General features: G+C 39.5%; 3 protein-coding genes and 1 long non-coding RNA gene across 11 annotated transcripts in view; 2 read left to right on the forward strand and 2 right to left on the reverse strand.

Moving 5' to 3' along the window:
• The window catches only part of NR2C2 (nuclear receptor subfamily 2 group C member 2), a 39,004-nt gene extending 29,096 nt beyond the window's left edge, over positions 1–9,908 (forward strand). For all 7 annotated transcript variants that reach the window (XM_050979488.1, XM_050979486.1, XM_050979489.1 and 4 more), the window contains one exon: positions 1,572–9,908. In XM_050979488.1, the coding sequence (XP_050835445.1) occupies positions 1,572–1,746 (175 nt within the window). In that variant the 3' untranslated portion in view covers positions 1,747–9,908. The remainder of the gene's footprint in view (positions 1–1,571) is intronic.
• Positions 1–10,185, reverse strand: part of LOC108963539 (uncharacterized) — a 33,512-nt gene extending 23,327 nt beyond the window's left edge. For both annotated transcript variants that reach the window (XR_007778699.1, XR_001992239.3), the window contains exon 1: positions 10,087–10,185. This is a non-coding gene — a long non-coding RNA (uncharacterized LOC108963539). The remainder of the gene's footprint in view (positions 1–10,086) is intronic.
• A 171-nt stretch (positions 10,186–10,356) lies between these two features.
• MRPS25 (mitochondrial ribosomal protein S25) lies at positions 10,357–11,800 on the forward strand. The gene is made up of 4 exons (XM_009099364.4): positions 10,357–10,534; positions 10,655–10,761; positions 11,070–11,157; positions 11,381–11,800. Exons 1-4 carry the CDS (start codon positions 10,401–10,403, stop codon positions 11,565–11,567), a joined length of 516 nt encoding a protein of 171 aa, XP_009097612.1. The 5' UTR covers positions 10,357–10,400; the 3' UTR covers positions 11,568–11,800.
• A 637-nt stretch (positions 11,801–12,437) lies between these two features.
• RBSN (rabenosyn, RAB effector) lies at positions 12,438–26,439 on the reverse strand. The gene is made up of 12 exons (XM_050979485.1): positions 26,347–26,439; positions 25,842–26,070; positions 24,431–24,574; positions 22,520–22,620; positions 21,838–21,883; positions 21,582–21,743; positions 20,482–20,723; positions 19,603–19,673; positions 17,829–17,915; positions 17,301–17,403; positions 16,787–16,861; positions 12,438–15,902 (listed from the first exon to the last, which is right to left on the reverse strand). The coding sequence occupies exons 2-12, from the start codon at positions 26,002–26,004 to the stop codon at positions 14,820–14,822; spliced, it is 2,277 nt and encodes a 758-aa protein (XP_050835442.1). The 5' UTR covers positions 26,005–26,070; positions 26,347–26,439; the 3' UTR covers positions 12,438–14,819.
• Positions 26,440–26,770: the final 331 nt, after the last annotated feature.

Raw genomic sequence — 26,770 nt, forward strand, 5'->3', positions numbered from 1 at the left:
AAATTTCCGAGGACTTCTCTGAAATTATCTAGCTTGTTTTTTCACTTCTCAACTATTCTGTTTGCTATATGCTAGAAACAATTACTGTATTTTCTAACAATCTCCATCAAAACTCAAAATTAATCAACAATGATTCTCTGCACTATCAGGGAACTTCTCACCTCTGTCTGTAAGATATACTAGAACATGTTCTTTTTTACTGTGAAAGGCATCCTCATGTAAAGAAGAAATCCCATACACTTAAGCATTGTCTGAGTGTGGAGTAACAAAAAGAGGAAAAAAATCTGTCTGAAAAAGAGAGCTTCTCCCATCACTATTTTCTGCCCTGATCTTGCAGAATTAACAGTGTGGTGCAATGAAAATAGGATTCTCTGCCTCAGAAATATCCTCAAATCCCACATTCTTCCATGAACGATTGAGGCCTTCTGGTTTGATTAGTGAGAGCTGAATATCTACCATAAAACTTAATATAAAATTTGTTCCATATACTTACTTCTCATAATAGTGTCTCAGGGAAGAAAATCAGAGTTACATTCCCCAAGCAGTGTCTCGTATTTTAACTACTAGTGTCTCTATCTCCATGCTCACCTATAGACAAGTTTAGAGAACAACTCTGTTTATTTCTGAGCAACTGAGTGGTGGTAAAAATTGAGATAGGGGACAAGTGCTACAACTTTCCTAAAAACAACAGCATAGTTTGAATCTTTTTGCCCTGAAGATTTCAAGGTAGGCTATATTAGCAGAATGGACCTTAGATATTATCTCCATAAATATTCAAGCATTTTCCAGAGCACCTGTGGTCAGTGCTACATGAGGTTTGCTTTTACATGGTTCTGGTTCAGAAAATGTATTTGGTTTAGCATTTGTGATGCCCATCTGCCATATGAATGGCAGCAAAATGCTTTCATCACTGTCCTAAATTTCATATTAATGGGATGTCTAGCATTTCAATAGTCACTTCATTGTATTGGTTATCTGTTAACATCTTGGTAAATAAAACACCAGGGCAATTTGGGAATATTTATGCTTAATAGTACATTCCCCCAAATTCCTTCTTTCATTAGAAGCCAATTCTCTTTTTTTCTGTGTATATACATCTAACCCCCTTCCTGCTATCACATTTGGCATGAAGTTGCTAGGCAACTGAGGACTATGCTGTTTATGGCTGAAATTTTAATTAAGCATTGTACTCTTAAAATGGCGCAAATGTTCACACTAATCAACATGAATATTATTAGTCTCAGCATTGTTTGTCCAGAGCTGGGAATTTCAAAAGTAGGCCAAGAAAGTTGTGTGTTTGTTCGTACATGTTCTATCTACAAAGAATACTCCTGAATTAAGGGCATTAACATGTCCCTTTCATTGGAAAACTTCAAAGCTACTTAGCTTTCATTTTGCTTGCAGGATAAAATAGCAACCGTTCTTTTTTGGTGTAGCCAAATTAGCTTTAATTGCCTCTTTACGCCTATTCATGAATTATGGTAATAATAAAGGCAGATCCAACTCTTTAGCCATAGAGTACCTTAAACTGGTCTTACATGTATTTATAATCCACTGAACTTCTTTTTCAGGCTAGCCCGGATCCTAGTTCGCCTGCCAGCACTTAGGCTGATGAGCTCTAGCATCACTGAGGAACTGTTTTTCACAGGTCTAATTGGAAATGTTCCCATTGACAGCATAATCCCCTACATTCTCAAAATGGAAACAGCAGAATATAATGGTCAAATAACTGGCACGTCTGCATAGAGGGAACATCGTAATTTGAGGGATTGAAGTATTTTTCACAAAACCTGTATAATTACGAAGTTAAAAGAGTCGTGTGTCGGTATGTGCAGATAATTCCAATTTGTTATCAGTTTCCTGACAGATTTCTCCTTGTCTTTTTTTGATGTTGACAAAATTTAAAGCAGCTATTAAAAGACCTATTGTAGGACCTTTCCTGCCACAAGGAATATTTTGGATGCCTTTCATTTAAAAGGCCATAGATTACTGAACATACTTTTCACATGCTTTGTATTTAGAAACTATCAGTGGTTAAGAAGAGTTTTATAATATCAGAGTAGTAATAAAATTACTTTAAAAGTAAAACAAACCAGTATGTATATATTTAAAAATATCCTTGGAATGAATGTCTAGCAAATGCCAGGGTATAATACTAGCACTTTGTAATCACTTCTTGTCAGAGCAACAGCATCATCAACATCCTGCTTATGAGTATGGAAAATGAAAAAAATGCATATGTCCTTAGTCAAAATGCTAGTGATTTTTGTAAAGATGTAGAATGCTAAAGGAGACAATCATTTAATCTACAAAAAGTCACTTGCTGTTATGTTATGCATGAAATTTTAATGTGGATTCTTAAATCAGATATCCACATTATATAAAACTATATCTGTTAAATTAGTGCAGTTGTAATACACGGTACAGTGCAGTCATAGTGACTATTATGTGCTACAGGAATTCCCCACACTAAAGAAAAAAAGTGTTTGTCACAATAATGATTAAATATGCAGGTTCCTTAAAGTGTTTATTCAGACAAACACAATCATGACAAATGTTATTCTAAGAAGCAGCCTTTTGACTTTGGGGAAAATCAGTCATTAACTGGAAAAGCAGTAATTTTCAAATAGAGATGTGTGATGCTCTTTGAGTATGCTCTTTGTATGCTCCAAATTTACTCCTCTTCTCTGTACTTTGAACACCCTCATAATGTAGCCACAGGGTATAATTTAAGACCTGAAATGTGTAGAACCTCTGGTTGTTAGCAAGAGTTTATTTCAAAGCTCTCTCACTTAATTTCTCCCTCCCTTCCAAAGCACTCCCGGTTTTGCAGTGTTCTCAACTTTCCTGTCACTCACTTTGAAGAAATCAAAATATAGCTAGGATTTACTCTCACTCATGTACAATTGCAGTTGATGACTGATGCACCATGGTAGTATAAAATGAACTACTTTTTAATTGTCTCAAGTGATGAGCCATCAACATGTTTGCTAGTAGTACTGGCCATTAGCTGCTAGCATAGGTTTCATTTTAGTATAATTTACTATTATGGCTGTTCAGTATTTTAAAATCAAAGATTTTTTTTTAAGTCATAGCAATTAATACATTCATCTGATCCTGGCACATTAGATGCATTAATTATTTTAATTATTTGTGTGTTAGAGGCATTCTTACTTTAGTAGATGTATGTGACAAAACTTATCTAATGGTAAGTTCAGCACTTTGGTTTTTCTTCTGTTATTGATATTTATTTAGAAACATCAACTAAGTTGGTGTTTGTGACTTCTCAGAGTCTGAATTGTAGCCAAAAGACCTTAAGCAGCTTTAGATGAGGCTTCTAAAGTAACAAAAAGAACTTGTAGACTTCATGCTTGTTAGGAGTCTGATATTTGTAGCACTTACTGTGGCACAAAAGACTATTTAATTTTAGCTTCTGGATGCATTGGTCTTCTATAGTTACTATTTTTAGCACATTCAGAATCTTCTCTTCTCAGAAGGGTATTACAGAGTCCAGTATCCGTGCAGAGATTTGTAATACTTCACTTGTATTTGTCTCAGCTTTTGCTATAGCAAACAAAATAGTGATATTGTTCATGCGATGGAAAGTCTGCTCTCTACGTGTGAAGTCAGCTGGACTTCAGCTTTTAGTGCCAGCCATTTGATTGTAGTGTAACTGCTGTGGGATTGTGTCAGCTCTTCTGCTGCACAGTCCTTACGTTAAGGGTATACAACTTAAAAATTAAAAGTGATTAATCGGAAATGGTAGCTACCTTGGAAAAAGTAGTGGCTGTTTTTGTTAAAATTTTAAATTTTACTGGATTATGTCATTGTTCTACAAGAAGAATGCATTGAAATATTTTGATTTTTTTAACTGCCAGAAGGATTACAGAACTTAATTTGCTTTCAGAATTTAATAAAAATTATTTAAGCAGATAAGAAAGCCTTTTAATGGTAAATGAGATAGTCCTTAGCACAAAAACTAGCCATAGGAATATTTGGTTTTAAAACTCAATACACACCAATTAGCTTTTTCTTGACAAACATCATTTCAACTTCCAATTTTTCAAGTAAAAGTGCCCCATTTTCTGTGTGAAAATTTGTTTGCAATTTTTATTACTTGTGAAAATAACAATTTAAGAAAGGCATTTTAGTTGTTTGGGAACAAAGCAATCACACAAAATGAAATGTAAAATGTGTGCCTTGCATTACATATGTAAATCGAAACAATAAATATCATGCAATTCTGTTTACAAATAAACTACACACCCCACAAATACAAGGCCACATAATTATATACTTGCTCAAACCCTGCTAGTTACTTCCTCTGCAAATAGTTATTAAATAGCTTATTAGGGATAAAATATTAATTTTTGTAAACTAAGTAATAACCATGGGATCCATAGTTGTGCATGCATTTAATAGATGAAATGAAGCAGTTCCATCCTTAAAATTTAGATATTACCACCTAAAAGCTACAAGTCCCTCTCTCTCTACCATCATTAGCATGATTTGCTGACTTGCAGAGGTCAGAACTAAGTCACTTAGTTCAGCTGTCATTAACAAAAAGTAATCTTTCTAACTATACGCCATTTTGATTCCAAGACTAACATTTTGGATTGTAGAAATTTGAACATATGTGTGTGCCTGGGCTGTTTCCTACCTAGGAAAAGGACTTTGGGCTTCCCCTTTGAACTTCACATGGTTCCTCTTGGCCCATTTCTCCCCACAACAATCTCTCTCAGTGGCAGTAGGATCCTGTGATGCACATAGTGCAGCTGCACAATCAAGCAAGCTTTGCACAGTCTCTGCAGAAAATAATATTGCAACATTGACATAGCTCTTGGAATTTCTGAGGTTTGTTCCATCCCTCCTGCAGTGACTGGAAGATGGTTACAGGCTAATCTTAGTAGCTTTACTGTTAAATGAGTTTGGAGTATTTTTCTCCTTTGAAAGTGCAAACTTTTCCTTATGAATATGGGACAGGAGAGTTTTTTAATATTGTAAAAATTATTGAAGAACTATTTCTTGAGTATTAAATATAGAAATAGCTTGTTTTCATAAAGGTGAAATTTAAATGCCAGACTTGTTTTCACAAGAACCTGGAGTCAAACTATCACAGTCACAAAGTGATTCTAGGAAAAGTTCATCTCACTGAAGCTCTACTTAGTGCCAAAATTTATTCTCTTCAGAAGTTTTGAGGTTCTATTTCTGCTGCTCTTCAAATGAAAATATTTAACTTGGCAGAAATACAGTAATAAATTATCTGATTAGATTTATCTGAACCTGAGCAAATGTGTATACTAGTTACAATTCAGTCAGACAAATGTTAGAATTCTGTGCTGAGACTGGGGCATGATAATGAGGCAATGCAGGAAATGATAATGAGGCAATAATGTCCACTGTGCTTCATTTGTTTTCCAACTCTTTTGCAAAGGAACTGGATTTCAGTCTTGTAGATAAAAAGCATTTGGGACTAGCTTTGTCATAATGATTTTAATTGCATTTTTGACAAATGTAGGAAGGTATACTCTTTTCTTCCTTTTATTTACTTACATTGGACTATAGAGTCAGAACTAATACCATGTACAAAAGTAATCTTTCTCAGCCTATTTACATTGCTTATAAATTGTCTGCAATGCTTTGGTGTCTGTGGAGTTACTCTGGCATAAAACTGGTAGAGGAGGAAAAGATCATCTCCAAGGAGAGATCCTTCTAAGAAGTCATACAAGGCTTTCTTTTAGCTGCCTTAAAATGTTAGATCATTAAGAAGGCTTCGTTTTCAGAGCACACTGTGGCAAGAAACAATAGTTGCTCTCTAGTGATTAGCTGGCGTCATTTGCCAAGTCTCCTTTCACTATCTTCTGAAGGCCATGGCCCCCAGACAGCCATGACGCCTCTGCTGTGGAGTTCTGGTTCCAGGTCTGTGTGCAGCTCTGCATTGCCATTACAGTTCCCTTTGGCAAAGGGCACATTCTGAGGCTGCCACAGAGAAACCAAGTCAGGGCTGAAGCTCCCAGGTGAAATCAGTTTCCTGACTCTTGTTTCTCCTTTGGTAGACTGTAAAACACTTGTGTGGTTTTTTTTATTGTTCTGTATAGTACACAGAACTCACAGATTCCTGAATTATTTCATTCAGGATACTGCAGGTGTCAGTAGATTTTCCTGCCTATTAAAGGTAAGACAGTAGTTAGGATTCTTTCTTGATTACCTGCTGTTTAATTAGTAAAAGACAATTAAAAAAAAATAACACCAAATAGCATGACTAGCAAAGGGTTTCAGGAATACAGTTTAACCAGGAAAACAGAACTGGAAATGAATGGGCAGAGGGTACTGCTCAAGCAGTGACAAAGCAGCTTCCTGCGCTAACAGCACCAGTCAGAACGCTGTTTGAATCAGGAGAAGTGAGCAGTAGAACTGATAGGTCAGTCAGACACACAGGTGTACCAGCACACATCTACTGGATAATACTATCCTGTAAAGAACAAAAATCTTGATTTTCTATTTGAGATCTCTCTCTTCCTCCCGTTACTCTTAATAGTGCAAAACCAGGGGTTTTTTTCACCTACTCTTGTCCATAAAAGGAAAAGCATAAATGCCAGGAAACACAGGCAGATTCCTACCAGTTCCCAGAGTTTGCCACACTGGCTATACAGCAACAGAAGAGCTTTTGCGGTAGTTGGCTTTGGTGATAAGCATTGGCCAGCTGACAACAGCACACAACAGTGTGCATCCTAACACCTCCAAACATCCAGGAGGGTTAAGCAAAGTGAGAGCATGGTCACACTAGAGAGGAAAGTGAGGGGCAGAGGAAGGACAAATTGCCAGCATCTACTTGAATGACAGGAAATTAGTTTAGAAACAGCATTATATGAAAAATTACCAAAAGGGGATGGCAAAGGAGAGAGAATGAAAGCATTTACTTTTTGCACCTTTTATTCTAAAGTTGCTGAGTCATTTTAACAGTAAATACTCCTGAATTAAGTTCAGGCTTATTGTTTGATGCCTTTAGCCCTTCTTGTTAGATAATACTACAACCCTACTTCAGCTGCAATCAGTGTTATCAACATATGGGAAATCATTTGTGAAAAAAAAAATTAGAACATTATATATACTGGGGTTACAAGTTTAAGTAAAATTCTTTGTAAAGTTTAGATGCTCTAAAATTAAGCATCTGAAGTTTAGATGTTTTTTATTGTGAAGTCATGCTAAGTTCATCACAGGTAATACTGTTGTAATGTTGCATTAATGCCCACAATCTGTTCAGTCCTCTGAGTTACATGAATGCTTTGAAAATGGCTTATTATTGTTAAATTCCTGCCTCTCTTTTTAAGGGGTTTGATAGAGTTGTACGTGTCTATTTTGTGCCTCCCACCATTGTGCATTTCTGCATGTTCAGTTCTAGAACTCACTCAAGCAGCTGATGCATATGTACATAGCTGTATGTATGTGTGTATGAATGTATATGTTTATACCTCTCTGTCTAAATATATTCTGTACAGTGTATAGGAAATGTGTAGTGTATGTATATATGTACAGATATGGAGCCATTATTCATCTATTCTATGTGCTGAATTTTTTTATTCATTTGCTAATCCAGAGCTTCCTAATTTGGTGAATCCTCACAAATTTCTGAGCTTTGTACCTTTTTTCTAAGCCAGTCTGAATTCACTATTTGCTGTTCAAAACTGACAAATATATTCCATTAGTTTTCTGGCTTTTACATTATTCTCTTTACCTTTTCTCATTTGACCTATAGAGGTCTGCCAGCCAACAGTTAATTGAGCATATAATGCCTTTTTAAAATAATGAATAAATAAATATAGTCATAGAAAATGCTTCCCTGCTCATTATATACTCATTCTCTTCCAGCCCTCCTGAGATACTTTTGTAAAGTTGTATTTTTTTGTGAAGCGTGGTAAGAGACTGATTTTTTGGCTTTAACTCTTCATCTGTGGCTAATTAAAGGTAAACCAAGTTGCCATTTATCACTGAACTGCAGCACACAGAACAGGAGGTAAATGGATGCTGTTTAAGAAATCAGTAGTCATATTGTCATAGTGATCCCATGAAACCAAGCTGTGAGTTACAGACTGTGTGCTCTGATCAGTGAAACAGCAGCTCTGGTACAATGGTAATTAAATAGTAGGGACATTGCAGTTTATTTCTTAGCAAGCATCGAGACATCTTCAGGATTTTCACAATGCATTTCAAGTGTATATTCACTTTCCAAAGTTTTTATTTTTATTTCCCAGCCTAAACTGAACACAGCTAGTTTCTTAATTTAGTTGTCAGACTAATGGCCCTTTCCATCCTGGCATTCTGTCCTCTCCTGGGTCTGCAATCTGTGCAGCTCCTGCACTGCCTGTGACAGACCCACTGTCCATGTGGGACCTGGACACACAGTTGGGAAATGAGATGTGGAGTAAGACAATTTCTTATTCATAATGAGGACTCAAACATTCACATTATCAAAGCTTGTTCTTCTTCTGTTTTGATGAAGCTAAAAAGGAAGCCTTCCATAAAGTAAATCTGTTAACTGTGGGTGTTTAAAAGAGGCTTTTCACAGACCATGCAGGGCAGTAGTTCAGCAAGTCTTGTTTCTGTCATTAAAAAAGTGAAATAGAATTTTCTGGGCATTTATTTCCACCTTTTGTGCTCGCTATGGCAAAGACTTGTGTATGTTTAATCCAATAAGACACTAATCAAAATAACATGAACTTTGTGCATGCTTAAAGTAAACCACAAGTCTGAGGAAATTTTGGAAAGTTTGCTATGGAAAATGCTGAGAATGTTCTCTTTCTTGGTGTATTGGTTACTAAGCATTTGTAAGCTTTTATTTCAAATATAGGAACAAACCTGTAGCATTTCAAAACCTTATTTCTGTGATTTTCAGCAGGAAAAATATGTAAATTAATGTCAGGAATTTCTGTGACAGATGTTCCTTCATTGGTGTCTGGACAATTGGTGGTGTTTGAATGCTTGCTTTCCTCTTTAAAGGTGAACAGAAACCTGAAAGTCTGTTAAAGTCACTGTACTGCAGGAACAGTTTTAAAGTTTAGGAAGCCAATTGGGGCATAAATGCAAGATTGAATCTGTTTAAAAACTCAACTGTCAATTCAGGAGAAAAAAAAAAGGCAAAATTCAGTGAAACCAAATGTGTTATATTCACATTTGAACTGTTTGTATTCTGAAGGACAAAATGTGCTCAAATTTAATGGCAATAAAGGCTCTGCAATAATACAACACAGGTCCATTTTATGGTATTTTCATGATTGTGGGTTAAAGTAGGACTGAGTACATTTAAAACAAAAAAAGCACAGTCTTTAAGAAGAAAACATTTTACTTACAGACTGTATAAGTTAAATTTTCCATATATGGAATCAAGATCAAAAGTTGGACTATTTTTAATAATTAATCTGTACTCTGAAATACACTGGAAGCCAGTGTTCATAGTTTCCTAACTGAAAACTGCACAGTTGTATCTGTATTGGCATACAAGGGAGTGCTGAGCTCCTAAAAAACAGCAAATTTTTATAAAAGGAAGCATTTGCTTTCAGTTCCTTGGGATATTTTCTGGAAGTCTCTATTCCTTATAATTTAGAAAACTATTGTTTATTTTAAAAACTGCAGAAGTTTTTAATTTCTCACAGCTTCTTTTGTGAAATCAGTATTGTTGTGTGTGATGGCATTTAAAAATAACAGCATGTTCTTTTTTAAAACTAAATTTTATATCCAAGCAATGTCTTCAGTCACAAAGAGGAATTTGCATTGTTGTGTTTGTATATAGAGTATTTCAGTGCATGATTTAGCTTATGCATTTTATTAAATGCTGTTGTGATATTATATTGTTGCAGTTAATACTAGTAGCTAAATAAGCTTTCTACCATTAAAGTAAATTACAAATATAATTGCATTCTTGAGTTTTATTTTGAAGTTCATTCAAGTTTCTCTTGAACAGGAGCTGTCTAAACCAAATACATAATTTACCATCTTTTAGGGAGAAACAGCATTTTACCTTCACCGCAGTGATTATCTTACGAATTACTTAACCGGGTCTGGTACAGAAAAGAAATCCCATTAACTTACTGACTCCAAGGACCTTCTCTAGGAGGAGAGAGGGCTTTTCCTAAGGTTTTAATCCATCGAGAACAGAAAAGCTTTGAGTAGCCCCAAAGATGTCGCTTCCCAGGGACCCTCGCGCCCCTCACGGCCCCTCACGGCCCCTCACGGCCCCTCACGGCCGCTCGCGCCCCTCACGGCCCCTCACGGCGCTCGCGCCGCCGGGCCCGGGCACAGCGCGCGCCCTCCGCGGGCACTGCCGGGGACGGGATGGGCGGGGCGCAAGAGCCTCCGCCAGGCGGCGCGCGGGAGCACTGCCTCCCCTTCCGGCCGCCGCCGCGATGCCGATGAAAGGTCGCTTCCCGGTTCGCCGGACCTTGCAGTACCTCAGCCAGGGCGACGTCGTGTTCAAGAGCTCGGTGAAGGTGATGACCGTGAACTACAATACGGCGGGAGAACTGAGCGAAGGCGCAAGGTGAGTGAGGGGCGCGGCGGGAGCGCGGGCTGCCCCTGCAATGACACCGGGGCTTGCGCGGGCCGCGCCCTCCACAGCGACAACGGGCCAGCCCTTGCGTGCTTTTCTCTTTCCTTCCAGAAAGTTCGTATTTTTCAACGTCCCCCAGATCCAGTACAAGAACCCCTGGGTGCAGATCATGCTGTTCAGGAACATGACTCCCTCGCCGTTCCTCCGCTTCTACCTGGGTAGGTGGCTCCAGCCGCGGGCACCGCAGGAGCCGCTGAGCCGTGGCTGGGTCGCGCCTGTACCGTTCTCACTCGGCCCTGCCTCGGCTGCTGCGGGGAAAGCTGCTTGATCGGCAGAGCTTTAGCCGTTAGCAGCTCCCCTAGACTCACCCTCATGGAGATTCTGCTTTTCCACTTAAAATACTGTATTACACATTAACCGCAGGAGGGAAGTAGATCCTTCATTCCTGTGTGTTTAAGTCCTCTCTAAATTGCATGCAGGAGGAAGTGGTATCATTTGATACACTATTCTGAATTTTTCTTGACAGACAGTGGAGAACAAGTTCTAGTTGACGTGGAAGATAAAACCAACAAAGAGATAACAGAGCACGTTAAAAAAATCCTGGGGAAAAGCAAGTAAGTAGCACGCAGTAAGCTAATACATCATCTAGCATACATATTACAAACTTTTGTGGAATACAGAAGGAAATACTACTTTTCCAGGATAAAACTGACACAAGCAAGGTAAAGTCCACAAGGTAGGAACTGTAAATCCATCTTTCTGATAACTTGGGTCCAGGGAAGGGAGAGGAAACATTGCAAGTCAGACTTCTGACAGTAACAATCATCTCTTTTCTAGAGAAACGCTTGAAAAAGAAGAAAGCGAAAGGAAAAAACTGTCACATCCAGCAACCTTTGGGCCCAAGAAGTATCATCTGCGAGAATGCATGTGTGAGATTGAAGGCCAAGTTCCCTGCCCTGCTTTTGTACCATTGCCCAAAGAGATGAGGGGAAAATACAAAACTGCTATGAAAAATGAGGCATGAGCCTGACATTTCAAGATCTCAAGTCCTGCAGCTGTTTTTCCTTAGGGCTGGACAATGAAGGTGCTTCAGTGAGAGACAAGAGCCAGCAGTTCCTGGGAACAGGAGCAAGCAAGTTCATTCAGTATAGACAACTCTGCCTCATAAGCCTTCTTACATCTACAACTAGAATTATTAAGTGAAAAATAAACAAAAGTTAAAACTGGCACAAAATAAAGCTGTGGTTCTACGAATAACTGGAAGTCACCACTGGAAAACAAAATTAATATAGTCTTATTTCTTATTCATGCCTGCAGGCAGGCAATTATAGCAAAACCATAATCATGTTTTCTTTGGGATAGAGAGGCTAGACTAAAAAGTTAAATCTTAGAAGTAGCACAGAATTCCATAATTTGTAGAAAATGGTGCAAAAGTCCGTATTGTACCAACTGAAGACAGCCAAATGATAATATAACTCCAGTTTCAACTGAATTTTCCTAATTTATGTAGCTACAAATCAGAAACAGTTCAGAGTCTCATTTCCAGCAGGATACAACTTTTGTGGTCGATACTGCAGCTTTGAGAAGCAGTGATCAAGTCAGGAATATCAGCAGGAAAGGAGAATGGGCAAATTGGTGTACGAAAGGCAAGTTTTACAATTATCAAAAAAACCCTTTCTAAATCATCACAGTTTCTGCCTCACCAAACAGTTACACCATTCCTGTAATATGTATAAACATGATAGATTGTACTCTACTGTACAGACCTTTATGTCAGGCTTATATGTACATGTCACTGTACCACTGTATTGCAGCATTTCTGAATTCACAGTTGAATACAAAATTTCACACTGATGCAAGCATCCTGTACAAATTGTCAAGGACAAACACAACACAAAATAAACATTTTGTTTTATTGAGTCTTTACAAAGTTTTCATATGGAGTAGTGCATGCAGTTGTAACAAAAGTCGATGCTAATTAGTTATTGAGCTTTATGCTTAAGACATCTTCATTCCCTTGTGCCTTGCAAGCCTATACCAGCAAAGGTCTTCACGTTAAAGATGATTTTTATATTAGCTGTCTAGTCTATCACAGTTAACACTGACAAAGATCATGAGGTATCCATGAGCTTGTAAAAATAATGTATTACATATACAATAAGAATACTTCAATTACTAGTGTATTAGCCAGAAAATATAAACAAGGCAGGATAGTTGCAACCAGGATAAAACCACTTTTTAATGAGAAAGCTGAAGCCACTGAAACAGCTTTTTATGTTGATATCTAAAAAAGCATTAGGTTACAGTGCAGGATGCAATTTTCCTGACTAGCAACCAAGCCCATCCATCCTAAATAAGCGCCTTATGCTATCTCTTAGATAAATCCAGGGACTCTGTTTAGCTATCAACAATTTTTGCTGCCTTCATGAATCTGGTGCTAAGCACCTGTTCTGTCAAGACCTTTAAGACTCTTGTGTTCTTCTACTTGGTGCAAAATAAAACTTGGGGATTAAATCAGCTCTAATAAAACATCAGTATAAGAACTTCATGGTCTTAAGCCAACCTCTTCTACACACCTTTCAAACCCAGAATTAGGCTACACCAGACAGACTATCAGATATCCTTGACTAGCTGGTCTGAGTTACTTCAACCTCTTGCTAGTTGTATTAAGTGAGGATACAAGTGGTTTGGTCTTTTTAAACAAGTTCCACAAGTGCCTACCTCCACTTGCTCACAGCTAGGAAACAGAGTTCCTAGCTGTTCCTTTAGGTAACAGAGTTACTTGTCTCTAAAATCTTAAGCAGTGTTGGGGTTACAGCTATGCCAATATCAGAGATGTAATTAAAAGATACATCCCATTCCACAGAACCGCACTTCCAAGTAAGCCCACTACTGCTAGTGCTATACAGTGTGATTTGCCTGATTTTCCTCTATTTCAGTTCTAAATAAACCCTTTAAGATTAACTCACCACCACCACTCCTGCACACAGTGATTCCTGCTGATGGGGCTGTGCCTCTCAAAGATAAAAATCAAAGCAGTTAGATTCCATCTTTCTCAAAAACCCTGCATTTGCCCAGCTGTAGGCCCTCCTGCATCACAGGTACTGGCTGTCACCAGGTCATCCCCCAGGCCACAGGATCACAAGAGGTCTTCAATCTGAAGTTCCTTATTTAAAATAGGTATGCCTGATTCTCATAAAAACTGAGGGGAATCTAAGATGAGAGAATTGTCATTTGGCACTATTGCAGCCAGACTCTGTCTCCCAGCTTTCACAAAATTCCAGTGGCATCTCAGCTTTCCATTATAAAGAAAATTTTTTGTTGCTTGGGTGCTACAAAATATTCTAGTCTCACAAATACAACAAACATGATCATTCTGTCCCCCAGAAGATTTAAAGGAATGTGTAGATTCCATAATGTAATTAGCAATTGGAGGTTTACCCTTTGTATTACAGATAGAAGTGGTGCTGGCCTGATGCTTCTTTTCCTGGAAATGAGCAAATGCTTGCTCCCTCATGAGTAGGTCTGAAGCCAGCAAGATGATATGACACCATCGTTTTCGCTCAGAGCAAACGGGAAACCAGAAGTGATAAAAAGAAGCATCCAAATTTTACTTGGGAATCTTTACACAGATACTAAAAAGTTACTCATAGTAAGATCAGTTAGAAAGTTTTTCTCAGTCTTAAGATCCCTTTTATGTATTTATTAGCATTGCATAAACTTGGTCGGCGAGTCTGTACATTCAGCACCCCAGAGCATCGCAGTAGCTCTGTAACAGCACATTGCCAGAACACCATTAGCAGTTAAACTACCCTGGATCGGGAGAAGATGAAGAAGTTTTAGAAAAATTTTCATCTCTTTTTAGTCAAAGCCACACTTGAAAGGCCAACACAACAGCAGAAAGCAGGAAAGAGGGCAAATCAATATTCCAACCACTTCCACATCATAGTTCCCTATTAGCACTTAACCCCTGGACCAAAATAAGCATTCAGTAAGACCAGTTAGCATTAAAAAGTGCTGTAAAAAGTTATTTTAAAATTTCTTACTCTAAGCTTTTGAGACCAGCAGCATTCCTCAGTAATTCTTTCTTCAAGACTGTGTAGTAGTGGCTATGTCTAAATGAAAGTGCTTTAAAGTCAGGATTCTTGTGATTCCCTCCCTCCCTCCCTCCCTTCTTCCAATTCCCTCTTGTGATCTGTACTCCTGTCTGTAACTATCCGCTTTACCTTCCCATATTTAACAGCAGACTGAATTATTACACAGCCCTATTGCTGCTTCAGCAGTTAGATTTCTCCTTCTGCTTTGCTAATGTGTGTTTCAGTTCCTTTAAGTTCTCTGTCAGTACCTCCACCTCATCCAGTCGTCCACTATGTTTGGCATCAAATATATAAGCTTTAATATTATCTATCTGTTGGAGAAGCAGCTCTTCCTCTATAGTCTCCTCTCCAGAGATCTCACTGCCATCCTCCACTTCAAAGGGATTGATAGAGGATCCCTCTTCAAATGGATTCCCTGAATTCCAACTGCCCCCAGGCTTTTCAAATGGATTTTCATCCTCTTCAAAGGGGTTTGAAGTACTGCCAGGTGCTCCATTACTTTGTTCATCTTCCTCCTCACTTTCAAATGGATTATATTCTTTTTTATCACTTTGTTGAGCTGTGTTAGAGAAAGAAACCACTGGAGAGGTGTCTTTGGCAAATGGATTAGTAGGATCTTCTACTTGAGGGGTATCTGCTTCATCCTCAAAGGGGTTTAGACAGGCTGGCTGATCACGGTCTTTGTCACACTGTGGGACATTCTGGGGTTTGAGTGTGAAGGTTGAGTGGTCTTTTGCTGGCAGCTGCTCAACAGCAGGAGTTTCAAAACTCGTGTCCCCTTTGGTCCAAGTAACATCCAAATGCTGTTTGACTTCTCTGAAGTCTAAGGAGCGTGTCCTTGAATGCTGAGACATGAATTTATAGTGCTCTCTTTCCCACTCTTTTTCACGAAGGACCTGAAGCTCCTCCCTCTGTATCTCCTCCTCTTCTGCCTGTTTTTTAGAAAGCTCAATAGCTTTCAGAGTTTGCTGTTGATCATATTCATCCTGAAGCTGCATCAGGTTCTCTTGCAACGTATGGACCTCATCTATCCTATTAGCTGCCTTTGCTTGCTTAATAAAGGATGTGATATTGTCAATCTGCTGAAGAAGTGGGTCTGCTCTCTCTCTCTCTCTCGAAATGCTAGATGTGGGTAACCAGCCTTCAGATTTTTTGACTGTTCCTTTTTTTATGTGAGTTCCATCACCATTAACTGCAGATGCAGATACGGAGATAAACTCCTTCTGCTTTTCCTCTTGTTTTCCCTGTGTTTCAAGAGCAACCTAAACCGAAAAACATGTAGTAATAAAACACTGCAAGCTTGAAAAATTTCATTCTAAGTATCCATAGGTACAAGTTAGCTGATCTTAAGACATTGTTGGCTGATGCTTAAAGGGATCAGCTGCCATTCTGGTTACTTTGAAAAAGATTCTTACTTTTATACCATTCCTTACATGTTTCCCTTGAGTTTGTGATGATACTGATGAAAAACCCATGACATCTGCCTCTACAAACCTGAGGGAAAGTAGGAGCAACAATTCTCTTTATGGAGGGAAAAAAATGCAAATGCATCTGTGCAAAGAGCGGTCTAGATTGATCTGAACATCATTCATATCACATAGAACATCAGTGTTTAAGGTCACTGATATCACTGGCTTTTGGAGTGGGATTATTCTTATTTCTCAACTTATACTTCAAGATGAAGTTGGCTTTAGTTTATAATTAAAGATATCCTCCCTCCTAAAGGGAAAAAAGCCTCTCTCCCTGCAGAGGCATCCTTATTCTAGTATGTCCTTTCCCACCAACAAAAGAAGTTTCCAAATTCTACTTATGTGAGTGAATTCCTGAACACAATTTCGAAGTCAGTATAAACTAGCACACTCACTTCGGGGCTTGCTCTGCATGCACTGCAGCAGAAACAGCCCATGCAGCTAACTCCCTGCTGGTTCCTAGAAGCGTCCACCTTTGTGCCCACCTACTTCTGTTCTGGGCAGAACAAAGCAGCAGCTTGGCAAATCCCTAGAAAAGGGGATGGGACGATATGGATGAAAAAATAACAAACTGAAATACAGTGTTGAAGGCAGCTACTCATATCCCCACACAGCTCCCAGGCTTGTATCTGTGAGAAAGCCTGATACAAGACGTAACAGATCCCAACTGGTCTTACCATATGCAGTCTTCTCTTCTTCAGTTCCTCATACTGATCCTTAGTTGGCAGGGACATTAGGCCAAGCAGTTTTTCCTGGCAAAAATTGAAATATTTACAATATTGCTTGCAGGTATTCAGCCCATTTTTCAAGTCCTTGAGAAGAGAGATATTACCAGCAGAAACCCCACCAACACATCAAAGATGCTTCTACACTGCAGTCCCTGCTGCAGGTCTCCACACACCTCTGCTGCCACAGCTGCACTGCTGTGTGGGCTCAAACCTCAGCAAGAGGAAGAGCGAAGGCTCACGCACCTCTTGGGTTCCCCAGGTGCAATGCTGCTCTGAGTGAAAGATCTGTGTTCAAGACAGCTTATTTAAGGCTATCATAAGTCATTAGGGGAACTACAGAAAATGCAGAAAACATACAGAACTAAGGCCCCTGTCAAAATAGTTTTAAATCACAGGGATGCCTGACAAAGAAGAGAACACAATCTAAAATGTACATTCATCTCACTGCATATGCTCTATTTACCTGAACAAAAAGTGTAGCTGAATATCTTATCATTCGCTGAAGTTGTAATATTTTAGGATGAGGTTGAGGATCTTCGTGCAAGCCTAGACTTAAAATCTTCTTACTGAATCAAAGAAAACATACAACCTTGTGAGTTCAAAAACAAAATCAGGAAAAATGCCACAAAAGCAGAGAGACAATATTGGATCAAAAACTTCTGATGTTCTTTTAGATAAACAGTTTTGGATATTACAATTTGCAAGACTTTCCACTCCCAGCCTTAGAAAAACAAAGAAACCCCAAACAAACAATTCCTTTCCCCTCAATGGTGCTGCTACTTGTTTCCTCTATGCTTATTCCTACTGCAGAGGAATGATTGAATTTTAAGGCTGGGGAAGAAAGCAGAAATTGGTAGTCTACAGGAACAGCATCTACCTTTTCAAATGCTCTTTACAACTGAGCAGACATATTGATCTTCCACATAATCAGTTAAGTCATAACAGAGATACACACATGCTGGGGGGGAAAAGGAGAGAGACAATCTTTTACCTTAATGCATCTATAAATTCATACATTTTTTGAAGCTCCACCCTCAAGTCATTAGCATGATCAAGGCTGTAGGCTGACTCCCCAGCACTAAAGAATAAACAGAACTTTACTGTAAGTCATGCATCCAGTTAAAAACATGTACAACACTACTAGTTATCCAAGATGAACAAGATTCAACAGTGGTAAGAACTGCTAACACTAAAGGGCTGAATAATTTTATTTCAAGCTCATGTTTAAAAAAACCTTTTTTTTGTGACAAAAATGGAAAATTATAATAATTTTGTGAACATGAACACTTCATAGAAGACTGTATTTATACACTTCATAATTGTATTCATGATTAAACACAATTATTTAATCATATATAAAAATTATTATTATTTATATATTATTACTTACAACTCTAGGAGAAACTGTATTCTAACACAAAAATGCCACTCTACAAGTAATATCTAAAATATATGTATGCTTAGCAAATGTATCTATCGAGTTCTTTCGAGACAACTCGGTGGGAAAAATCTCTAAGTAACTAATAACTACATCATTAAAGCACAACAGTTACCTCTACTAGCATTTGTCAGAAAGCAAAATACTATGCTGGACAGGGTGTAGTATTTAAAATGCCTGTTAATGACTGTCCACATGGGGATACAATTATTACAGGCACTTTACTAGAGTCTCCACTTTATTGATAGAACAAACTAGGACTTAGTGGGGAAAACTCTTCACGAGTTTTCAGCTTTCCTGTCCTTTTGTACCACAAATATAAATTATAAGAATCAGTTTCTCAAAAGCAACTTCACTATCCACAGGATTCTGATTTCCAGGACACACTATTAGTCAGAAATCCTTAATTTCACCCAGAACAAGCCTGTTGTTTTCTGATATTTACTTCCATTATCCAAGACATCTGTATTTTTACTTTTCTCCAGCTGCCAAGCCACATAACCCAATCTTTCATGAACTCAAGACAAAAGCAGTAAGATCTTAGCAGGTTTTTCACCTTCTGTACTTCTTCCTATTGCAAGGAGTATTTATACAAACACTTTTGTTACTAATTTTTCTACAACCATTAGATCTAAAGGACAAGTATAGCAGTATTTATTAACTTCAACTTTTCAAAAGGAAATGCTTCCTAGTCAAAGACCAATGCGTGTATTTCTCTCACTATACAAGACAAAAGTATAATCTGGCAACCTCTTGCAGACAGAGCTGGAGAGACTTAAGTTATCCCAGTGAGAGAAGACTACTGCAAGAAATTATGCACAAGACTGAAATACAAGATTGTTGCTTACCCACTGCGGCACAGGGTACCCAGCTACACTCAGAACAACTGCCAGGTGAAAGTGATGTACACAGAACAGAAGCATTCTAATGATCTGCTACTGCTAGCACTCCTTGGAAGCCAGAGCATTCCAGCTGAGAACAGCAACCGCTTACTGCAGCTGTTTTGAAGAGGCTCATTTACACAATAACTGTAGCCCTGTACTTCCCTTTTTTGCAAAGATGATGTGTCAAAGTATGACAGAAGTGCCTCACTGGGAAGTGGCTTTAAAAAAATTAACAGATCGAACAACATACTTCTCTGTATGTTACCATTAATAATTAATTCAGTACTACTTTGTTTGAAGAGCATCTGGAAGACAACAGATAATGCACTGATTTTTCTTTAAATTTACACACTCTGGCAGCCGTAGTACACCACTTCCTTACAACTTCTCACACTTGGAGGAAAAATACATGTATTCATAACATAGCCAGCAATGGGACTTACTTTAGTGATTCTGCCATCTTTATGTATTCTGGTGCCTTCTGGTCCACCTTCTCCATGCAGAGTCGGAGTTTCTTGTTATAATATTAAAACAAAACATATAAAAAAAAGAACTGACATTAAAACACTAATGCAAGAACATGTTGACATACATCTTTTCATGCTGCTTGTGCAGATTTGAAGTTAACCATGATGAAAGGCACTTTAACTGTTCAAGATGACAAGACTCTCCAGTTATCTCCAGAACACATATGGCATTGTCAGGAACAGAGAAAGACTCACTGTACCCCTACAAAGTGGACTTCGAATCTTGAAGCTGTTTCAATGGCTGACTTGGACAACTTCTAGCCTTACACCTCTTCACCAACAAGAGCACCAACAAAAACTCACAGGGGAGCTTGTGGACTCTACTGAAAAGGTATCTGGTGATCATCATTACCTGCTGCAAATCATTAGAATGTAATGTTGATAGAGATGGTTCAAAAAATGCATTTGCCATCAGTGTAAGGACTGATGGCAACAATGGTGACATCAAGTGCTATGGTTCCAGTGCAGCCCACCTATCAAATGCACAGCATATCACTCACTGGTTTAAACAAGTTCTCAATTTTAGGAGAGAGGCATGTCGGAGCCACTAGTTCCAGATGATGAGAATGAAGATGTATTTTAAAAATACATATGAAGTTAATGTGGACTATAAATACTATATTGCAACTGATTCCAACATTTCAGATATGTCTTTGCTACATGGCATAAACACCCAACGGTCTTTTTCTAACACAAGTCAGTATTAAGTCATAGAGTTTAGATATGAGGTAACAAGCCAAAAGTCAAGTAGTGACCACTGCAGACATATATGCTGTAGCACAGAGCTTGACTTACCTCATAGAGTTTCACAATCTCTGGTGTGTATTCTTTCTCATCAATCTGTTGCTCTCTTTTCAACAGGGTGTCTTTGCAGTGCTGACAGCAACGGATTCGTTCATCATCCTTTTCATCCAGAACAGAGCTCACACTGCTTATGCTGCTAATGCTGCCACGGCGGGAGCCATGGACACTGCTGGGTGAGGAGTTCGGGCTTGTATGAGAACCCAAGGCCTCTCTGCTGGCACTAGTGAGTTTGCCTGAAAGTTATACACAGGTAATTTTACAGTAACTGGAGAAGCCAACACATTTTACCAACACAAACAAACTGTCCTTTAACAGAAACTTTACATTCAGGCGGTACTAAAAAACTAGGTTGAAAGAGCCTGCTGAAAAACATGCAAGGATTGCATGACAACCATGACTGCAAGTCAGCAAATCTTGCTGTATTTAAAACTAGCTAGAAAGCAGACTGCTGAGCATCACATACATTGCTTATGACTAGAAGCATTCTCATGTTTGAGCCTGCACAGTCACAAAACAAGATGTAGAACAGGTATGATAATGGCTTCCAGGCTTGCACACTCTGAAAGGCACAGTTCATGTCATTTATCTCCACAGAACATATAGTCTCCTCTCCAGTGCACCAGATGAGAAAAATAAAAGTTGACAGTGGTTCTTAAAGACCTACACGTGAATTTCCGTAAGTTATTGTCCCAAGGTCTAACATTTGGACAACACAGACAAAACTGGAAATATCCACAATATTAAATTTCAGGAACCTTGGCAGTTCCTAAAGCTAACAGCTCCATAGTTATAGTACTCAGTAGGAGTTACTACTTTTTTACTACTTAGTATTTATTTATTTACTATTACGACTATTACTTCTAGTAAATTTTTCAGTGTTACGCAACACTTCCAAATCCAAAGAAGAACAGAGAAAAAGAATGGAGAAATAATTCCTTGTGTTCTGCTTCACAGACAAGAGTCTGCACAAAACTGAATGGAAGTTTTTTGCAGAGCCAGACTATTAGCAGCATATTTTTTTCTAATGGCAAAAAGCCAGGATGCACCCAAAGTGAGCTAAGAAAATGAAGAATTAACTCTATAGTACTTACTTGCCAAAGGAACACTGACAAATTCCATGCACTTCTTGCACATAATAGACCCACAAAGGCGGCAGTGGTGACGTCGGTTTCGGATACTGAACTTACTGCCACAGTCCGGGCAAAATGGAACATCCTGATCACTGACCCAAGGCACAACAGACTTCTCTATAGCTGTGAGCAGGAATACACACCACATAAGTGTTCAATTGATTCCTCAGCCGGTTAAACTATAGAGGCAAATAGTCTCAGGTAAGCTCACACTAACCTCTTATTTTAGCTGACTCCGTGTTTGCTCTGTCAAATGATGTAAGCTGGTTGAAAATAAACAATATATTCAAGAAAATTATACTTTTGCAAGGAAAAAACCCAACGCAACTCAGCCCAACAAGAAAAAGAAACCTGGTTTGTTTTTTTTTTTTTGAGAGAGGAGTTTCAGCTGGTTTTACATCAGGTTTATGCAACTTCCATTTTTTTTTTTTCTAATTCTATATTCATACCAGTGCTAAACAATGACTTATCAAACCTGTACAAATCAGCACATTTTGGACATAATCCTTATTGCAGCCAACATAACTGCATCTGAGCCAAAATGCAGGCGTACCATTGGCAGATTTTGAAGAATGAGAAGCTGGAAGAATCATGACAAAAATATTAGGGAGCAATTTAGTGAAGTAAAACATACAGAAAATAAAACAGGAGAACAAATGGCTCTTGAAGCATGTGGAAGTAGCATCTTCAGCTTGAAAATGTGCATAGAACTAGAAATAATACCCACGGCACAGAGTCAAATCATGCACAGTTCTCAAGGTATTGTGTAAAGAGAGTCGTAGTTTAGTATCTTTTATAAAATGTATTCCTGGATAAATGGACACTCATACTGAAATATCTTTTTTTTTTAATCTAGGAAACATTTAGAAGGCTGGAATATTAAAAAGCACCAAATTTACCTTTTCTAACCTGATTATTAACTTATTGACTTCAACTACATAGTGATCAATCCTGGCTGCTCGGTGTTTCTTGAATTCAGAAAGATGGCTTCTCATAGCACCTGCAGGGATAACAGAAAGTTGTCCTGGTCACCCAAGTACTCTGTATGGATTTAAATGCCACTTGAAAGACAGATGTCTCTTCTTTTCACCCTTCTCATGTTCAAATTCAATTTTAAAGACACATTGGAATCCTAAATTTTCACAGTGTTGTGTAAATAAAACATGCTGGTTAAAGACTAATATTCAGGCTAGCAATAAACAGTGGTTTACTTCTACTACAGAAAACAAGCAGCACTATGTCAAAGAGAAAATCTGCAACAATTTTTTTCTCCATCTTCATTACATTTACAGTTACGTTTGGTAAGCGGTTACCTACTAGTAGTGTTCTCAAAACCAACTCCCTTTAGTTTCCTGGCTACATGTTGAGCAAAGGGAAGAGGCAAGCCCAAGGATTACTGGAGGTCTATGCAACAGCAATTTTGTTTCAGATTTCTGATCATCTCTACACCTTTAGGGGCCTGAATCAAATCCTTGATGACAGTTTAGATTTGCAGAAAACTGATCACCAAGTACTGAAGAGAACTAGAGAGCATCTCAAAGACATGTACAATTCATAGTCGATAACGTTGGTTTAAGATTACTCCTTTTCCAAGTAAGGTGGGTGAGGTATTAAAAATCAAACTTATAGACAAAAAACTAAAGACCCCAAACTAACCAACCAACCAAGAAAAAGAAAGTCTTTCTTCCAGCTGGCAGAACCCAAGCAGATGTTTCTTTTTGCCTCAACCTGTGTAAATGTAAGAATCTCACTTCCTCATGCTAATGAGGTAACCAAAAATCCCCAAAGATGCATTCATAGCAGTGAAAGAGTCCCTCTGGGTAACTGATTTAAGCCACCGCTTTGGAGACACAATCCCTTTCACTGATCCATTAAATCACATGTCAAAATCTCTATGGTTCATCTTCTCAACACTCATCAGAAAGCAGTTCTCACTTCCCTAATGTCCATAAACCTCCCTAAATTTATTATTAGCTAATATTTACACTATGATTGCTGCTCAAATAGTTACAAAGTCAAAAGTAAAGAAATATACAGAACTCAGACCCTGCAAACCAAAGGACTCGGTCCTAGTCTGGCAGCACTATAGTGGAAACTTTCCCAGGATCCACAAAAGATGGTGCTGCTTCCTTCTCCAAAAACAACCATAGTATTTCAGCTATAGTACAGGCAACTGCCAGTAGCAGTATTTATAATTACAGGCTCAGTCAGCTTATCCTTGAAATTCTACAAATGTAGATTTATATTCAGAGGAGTGGAGTTTGTTTCTTGTTTGGTTTTATAATTTGGTCTTTTTTAAGCAAGCCCCCTTTTAATAAGAGGTGATTGCCACCACAAATCCAAGGGAAAAATGTTTAAATAAATAGATGGATAATCCTTTTGTCAAACATGCAAACTAACAGCTACTTTAAGTGTAGCCCAAAAGCTAGAGATTTCATATACTTATAACTTAGCTTTTAATTAGTGGATTATCTGTTTTGTAAAGTCACAAGATGAAGCTAGTTGCACAGAGGTAAACACATACTAAGCAGATCTCAGCAGGACAGCAAGAATGACATGACTAACAGCTCTCTGAAGGGTAGTTTGGGTACTGATTCTATACATGTCTTTTCTTCTCCCCATTAACCATGTTTTCCCCATGCTCCACCCAATGCAGATAGGCTGCTCAGTCAGTGTGCAAACCATAACCCCCTGCTAGCGAATCCAGTGCAGCACAGACACAATTCCAAGCCACTTCAGCAATACTGTAGCACTTTCCCAATTCAGTTAAAAACTTATCCTGACTGTGTACTGCTTTCTAGCTCTCCTACCTACTTCCTGGGGCTCCCACATATATGGATCTACTCCACCATAGCTGAATGACTCATATCGTTCCTGAGATCCAGAATCAGTTCTGTCATCATCTTCTTGTTTCAGCAATTTCTTCTTTGCTCTTTTGGCCTTCTGGACTAGATCTGAAAAAAATAAACCCAAGTTATCTAACATATCAGGTAGTCACCAAATATTTGTCATGTGAAGCCAGTATAGAATATTCCTCTTCTTTTAGCAGAAATATTTTTTCTGGATAAATTTATCCTCAAAATATTCTTAGAACAAAAATGCAATTCAGAGCACCACAGATGACACAGAATGCTCTCTGTTGTCTGTCATAAAGCAGAATGAGGTCTTAAGGACAAGAGAGAAGATTAAAACATTCCATTGTCAGACTTCACTGTAAAACAGCAACATGTCTTAAACTATGGGACCTGTCTCACTACATGGGGCATCAGATAGTTTTATCTTAATTCTCAAAATTCCCCATTATTTTTTTCCGATTCAAGGATGTTCAGCACTTTCCTTGTCTTATTGCACAAGCTACCAATTTCAGTGTGCTTGTACACATTAAGACTTTTTCAAATACTAAACAGCACACTGTTAGGGTTAGGGTTTCACCAAGAAAATTGGTTAATACTTCAGAAGTCTATCTCAAGAGGGAAAAAAAAAAAAAAAATCAAGACTGCCAGGCCACTACTTTGAGCATACTAAAACCAGAGTTTGCAGGAACCACAGAGAATTATTGCTAGATTTTAAACATTCTTCTCTCAATATAAAATGACATTGTGTACACAAGGGAGAAAAAAAAGGGAAATATCTTAGTAAAATAAAATTCAAAAGATTTTCCAAACACTACTGAAGGGCAGAAATCCATAACAGATATGGGACACTCCCAGCATCTCCTGCCACCTCCACCACCCACATGCATCTCCATGTTTTCCCAATAACAACAGTTCCTAACTTCACACTTTAACTGCAACCACAGTTTTATCTACTATCAAAAAAAATTAATTAATTAACTGGAACCTGGCAAGTACCAGAGATTCTCTGTATTCTCCACAGTCTTCAAATAATTCTTGGATATTCACTGGGTTAGTATAATTTTGAGTTTTCAATAAAAACAAACAAAAGACCCAAAAAGGTCAATAGTAAAAATCGTGCATAAAACCAGACATTTGAAGAGCAATATCCTTTAGCCCGTGCTTTAGAATAAATTTATGGAAAGTATCGGGAGAAGGTGAATACTGTGTTTGGCCTAAGGAGATTTACGGAAGAAGGGAACTGCATACCTCGCCTGTAAGCCCCTTCAATTAATATTTTATTATTGTCAGACATTTGGGAGCACGGGAAATACGAGCAGGGATTTCCCACAGCCAAGCCGAACGCGTTTACCGCGGCCGCCCTTACTTCGGAGCTGCGCCCTGACGTCCCGGTCTTCGCCCGGGTGCTGCTCCTCGTAGTGTGCCTGGAGCTGCCGGAACGCCTGGAGATCCTTCAGGCACAGCGGGCACAGGAAGCCCTCGCGCACTTCGGTCGGGTCCCCGAAGGCTGCCGGGCAGCCCGACGCCATCGCGGCCGCGCGTGCTGCCCTCACCGGCTGCCGGGATGCGAGGGCCGCATCGTCATTAGGCACTGCCTGAAACGAACCAGGCCAGGGCCGTGCGACCGGGGGCACAAGACGGGGACGGGAAAGGCCCGGGCTGGGCGCGAGCCCCGCCGGGAGTTCCCCGGCCGGTCCCTCCCGGTCCCTCCCGGGGCAGGAGAGAGGCCGCGCAGGGAAATGGGCGGGGCTTGAGGCGCACCGCCCGCCGGGGGAGAGGCCGCTGAAGGCTGCTCCGCCCGCCTGAGGGTCCGTGGCCCAGAGACAGCCCAGGGACGGCCCGGGAAAAGCCCGGGACAGGGCCCGCCTCACCTCAGCGCCCGGGCGGCCGGTGACTGTCTCCAAAGCAAGGCGGCCGCGGCCCGTCCCGGCTGCCGTGAGCGGCAGAGCGCGGCTGAGGACGGGGCGAGCGCTGAGCCATCGATGAGCGGAAAGGGCGGGGACAAGGAGGGCTCGTCCGACACGGCGGGGACGGTGCCGAGCGCAGAGCTATCGATGGGGGTCGGGAGCGGACGCGGAGGGCTGGCAGCGGGAGCGCTGTCTCTTCTGAGGCCGGGACCGCTCGCTGTACTCAGCCGCCTTGCAGTAGGCCTCGGTAACGGGTCCGCAGAGCTGCGGTGACAGAGTCCTTACCAGGACGGGGCGGCGCTGTCACGTAGGGGACTCAGGTCCCGCCGCCGCGCCTTCCCGCGCCGGTGCCCTGGGACCGTTGCCACAGCGCTGAGGAGTCGGTGCT

The sequence above is a fragment of the Serinus canaria genome, chromosome 12 (assembly GCF_022539315.1).
Source record: "Serinus canaria isolate serCan28SL12 chromosome 12, serCan2020, whole genome shotgun sequence".
In the NCBI taxonomy this organism is placed as follows: domain Eukaryota; kingdom Metazoa; phylum Chordata; class Aves; order Passeriformes; family Fringillidae; genus Serinus; species Serinus canaria.

Coding starts and splice junctions, on each gene's coding strand:
- RBSN (XM_050979485.1), bottom strand. CDS start 26,004: ATGGCGTCGGGCTGCCCGGCAGCCTTCGGGGACCCGACCGAAGTGCGC. Junction 17,404..17,828: donor GAATTTATAGATGCATTAAG/GTAAAAGATTGT, acceptor TCTTTGATTCAG/TAAGAAGATTTTAAGTCTAG. Junction 15,903..16,786: donor AGAAGAGAAGACTGCATATG/GTAAGACCAGTT, acceptor TTTTCGGTTTAG/GTTGCTCTTGAAACACAGGG.
- MRPS25 (XM_009099364.4), top strand. CDS start 10,401: ATGCCGATGAAAGGTCGCTTCCCGGTTCGCCGGACCTTGCAGTACCTC. Junction 10,535..10,654: donor GAACTGAGCGAAGGCGCAAG/GTGAGTGAGGGG, acceptor CTTTCCTTCCAG/AAAGTTCGTATTTTTCAACG. Junction 10,762..11,069: donor GTTCCTCCGCTTCTACCTGG/GTAGGTGGCTCC, acceptor TTTTCTTGACAG/ACAGTGGAGAACAAGTTCTA.